Source organism: Nymphalis io, chromosome 28, assembly GCF_905147045.1.
Source record: "Nymphalis io chromosome 28, ilAglIoxx1.1, whole genome shotgun sequence".
Classification (NCBI taxonomy): Eukaryota; Metazoa; Arthropoda; class Insecta; order Lepidoptera; family Nymphalidae; genus Nymphalis; species Nymphalis io.
Genome location: NC_065915.1, coordinates 6,043,009 through 6,046,761, shown reverse-complemented (window position 1 = coordinate 6,046,761; position 3,753 = coordinate 6,043,009). Strand labels below are relative to the sequence as shown.

Below are 3,753 nucleotides of genomic sequence, written 5' to 3'. Positions count from 1 at the left end.
ATACTAAACAATTGTGATCCAAATAAGAAGGGATCAATATTATATATGACTTAAGAAAAGAGCCTTTAAAACCCTTTTTTTTATAGAATAGGAAGGCGGACGAGCATATGGGCCACCTGATGGTAAGTGGTCACCAAACGCCTTCAGACATTGGCATTTTAAGAAATGTCAACCATCGCTTATATAGCCAATGCGCCACCAACCTTGGGAACTAAGATTTTATGTCCCTTGTGCCTGTAATTACACTGGCTCACTCACCCTTCAAACCGGAACACAACAATACCAAGTACTGCTGTTTTGCGGTAGAATATCTGATGAGTGGGTGGTACCTACCTAGACGAGCTTGCACAAAGCTCTACCACCTTGCTTAAAGGCCGGCAATGCCTCTACAAACCACCAGGCGTTAGAGATGTCCATGGGCAGCGGAATACACATTTCAGGTTAGCCTCCTGTAATCCTGAATAATACTTTTTCATTTATGGTTATTTTCTCAGAAAAATAATATTTGTTTTGCTTACCTTACAGTTACCAGTGTAAGTATAGGGAGGGTACAAGGGACATAACATCTTAGTTCCCAAGGTTGGTGGCGCATTGGTGATGTAAGTGATGGTTAACATTTCTTTCAATGCCACTGTCTATGGGCGTTGGTGACCACTTACCATCAGGTGACCCATATGCTCGTCCGCCTTCCTATTCTATAAAAAAAAACAAACCTATCCAGTTTTTATGAATACCTATAACGTCACACTATCGCGAAATGTGGTCCCTATTCGTATTTAGATCACATAAATACATTAGTGAAGTTATATTATAGGTGAACAATATACCATTAAACCAGGGTTACACAAGTCAGATACTTTCTCTAAAGCCGTTTATACACTCTGAAATAGTAATCTATATTCCCCTCTTTTTGTCTATCCTTCGGAACCCCCTCTTCATCCACTAAGTGAAACTGCTGTCTATCAATGGTGGGGAAAAATGTATCACATTCGAAGTTCTTTTGGATCTCCGTTAAGTAGATTTTATCGCAGTTTGGATGTTCCATTGCCGCCTGGAATTGGGAAAAATATTTTAAATTGGAAGTGTCATGCAGCTTATCAATATACATAGTTTGTGGTGATGTGAGTCACAGGTTCTTTCCTAATCTTACTATTACTATGGGCTATTACCATCCTCTACGTCTTAACATTACCTTAAACTGGATGACGAAATAAGTATATCAGTCCCTGAGCAACTATAGTTAAGTTTTTATAGTTGTTTGTGGAAAAAGTTTTTTTGTGAAAAATTGTTTTTCCAGGGAAAACACCAATATAGATAAATATAAAATTGGAGTAGTTTTCGAGGTATACGAAATGAATTTATATAATAAACTACTCGTCTAATATTATAAAATGTTAAATAAATAAAAAAAATAACTTACTTTATATATAAATGATCCTCCTATAACCCATGATGATTCGATATCCTCTCGACCGTTGATGTAGCTGATAGCTTCATCCAGCCCCGGCAGAACTATAACATCATCTGGTGTCTGAAAAAGTAAGGTTACATCTGTAAGTATCTCAATGCTGGGCGAAGACCATTTCTCTTATTAAGGAAAAGTTATTTGAAACATGGTTTCCTCACAAAATGTTTAGCCCCCAAAAAAGGAGGGGTGTTTTAAGCTTAATGTGTGTATCTAAGTCTGTATGTAGCATTTAGACGGATTGTGATGCAGTTTTTTTCTCATTAAAACTTGATGTGATTGAGATGGTTCTTAGCTATAAATTATGAAGATGTTTGAAGATCATCAGCTCATTTCCTAATTTGCAAAAGATTCCTACTTTGAACATTACTGATTGTATAGTCAAACTTTAAGAGAGAAAAGCAACAAATTTAATATAAAGAGAGTAATATTTAATAACTATTTAAAAAGTCATACATCTTTCTTCACAGTATCCACTTGACGAGTTAAAACAATATTGATTCTATTATTCAGTGGACGATACTTTGTCGGTATAGAGTCCCAAGTCTTTCGTCCCATTATTACTGCATTTATTTTCGTTGAATCTTTCACTTTTGTTGTCATATTTGTAAAATAAAGCATTTCGTTCCTGTTAATAAAAACAAAATTAAATTTTTGTAGTGTATTAAAAATCAAAACTCACAGTCAAGAACAATCAGAAACTCTTTTAATAATATGGTGAGTGACCCAGTAGAAGGCACAAGTATTCTTAAGACTTAAAATATTAATAAATTTATAACACTTATTTACACTTTCGAATTGTAATATTACACAATTAACTTTAATAAAAAGTTCCCATTGATCGAGAATATAGATTATACGGATAATTAGCAAGGCATTCAAATGAGTTGTTGTAGTCAGAACAATAATATTTTAAAAAAAGCAAAATTATTTTTATGAACTCTAAGATGATATAAGTAGATATAGTGAAATTTGCAGAATATTTTGCGCTCAAATTTATTTATTTATTTTTTTTTATTTTTATATAGATCACCAACAAAATACACACTAAAAACATTCCAGATACATGAATAAAAAATAAGACTAGTGGTATCTTACTTATAGGTGATAACAGCATGCACAAAATAAGAGTTAAGCGACAACAAACAGAAGGTAAAAAAAGCTAATTAAAAACCGTTATATAACAACAACAAATTAGAATAAAGGCAAGAACATAAGTAAACTATCTAAACTAAACAATTTTGAGTATTTTTAATTAATATTTTATTTTTAAATTTTTTCATATTACCGAAAATGTCTAAATCTTTGTCTCCGCTTATTGAATTATAGGCTCTCATAATTCTATTGAGAGGGGAGTAATGACCCAAATTAGATTTAGACAAATGCTCTGAAAAAATCGTGCGTTTGCTAGTGCGCAATGACTTGGAAGGTGCAGGATAATAAGTCTGGACAATCCAAAGTGCCGTTAATTAGTTTATAGATGAACATGTTGTCCAGTAAGCGTCTTCGATCGGCAAGGGTGTTCATTTTGAAAAAGCAAATAGCGTAGATACACGCCAGAAAATGGGGAAAAAATAATATAGTGAAATTTAATAACTAGTACATAAATATTTGTAAGTTATGTGTTTTATAAAATATATTTTTTTAAACTTTCTTAAGATAGACAGTAAAACTGCTTGCTGATAATAAACAGAATACAAAAATAGAAGTATTTGCTCAGATTAATACTCAAGTTTAATGAGACTCATTACTAAAAATAACCAAAAAACTATATTATTATTGATAACCAATAGGATTAGATCTTTAAAATTTATTTTATTATTTAAAATTAAATACCTTTAAAAGTCAATTTATAAAATTAGTTAACTTTGTCTTGTTGTTTATTAAATTTGTATTCAATAAGGCACGTACTTTAATCTCCAAGGAAGTGATCCATTAATACCGATCCCCATGTTTTCACACGCCGCAGCAATAAGATTTAATTTAACTTTAGACATATTAAAATAAATTAAATTTTAATTTTATGTATTCAAAAAGTGTTTTGAGCAATTCAAAATGTGACCGCTTATCAAACTTGAAACATGATGTAAATGAAAGTGACGTGTAATTATTATCGGTAATATCGTTTCAATTATATTAAATTAAAATATTGATATTCGCATTGAGTATATTTATAACAAATATATATATCAACTTAACAAACAACAAACAAAGTAAGTATCGGTTTTTCAGTGCTTCAAAAAACTAATATGTTTAAGTATTGAATAACCATAATTATATTACAATCA

At 31.3% G+C, this 3,753-nt stretch overlaps 1 protein-coding gene across 1 annotated transcript; it reads right to left on the bottom strand.

Moving 5' to 3' along the window:
• Window positions 1–200: 200 nt before the first annotated feature.
• LOC126779222 (dihydrofolate reductase) lies at window positions 201–3,537 on the bottom strand. Its single transcript, XM_050503145.1, has 4 exons — window positions 3,377–3,537; window positions 1,922–2,093; window positions 1,421–1,531; window positions 201–1,051 (listed from the first exon to the last, which is right to left on the bottom strand). The coding sequence occupies exons 1-4, from the start codon at window positions 3,460–3,462 to the stop codon at window positions 863–865; spliced, it is 558 nt and encodes a 185-aa protein (XP_050359102.1). The 5' UTR covers window positions 3,463–3,537; the 3' UTR covers window positions 201–862.
• Window positions 3,538–3,753: the final 216 nt, after the last annotated feature.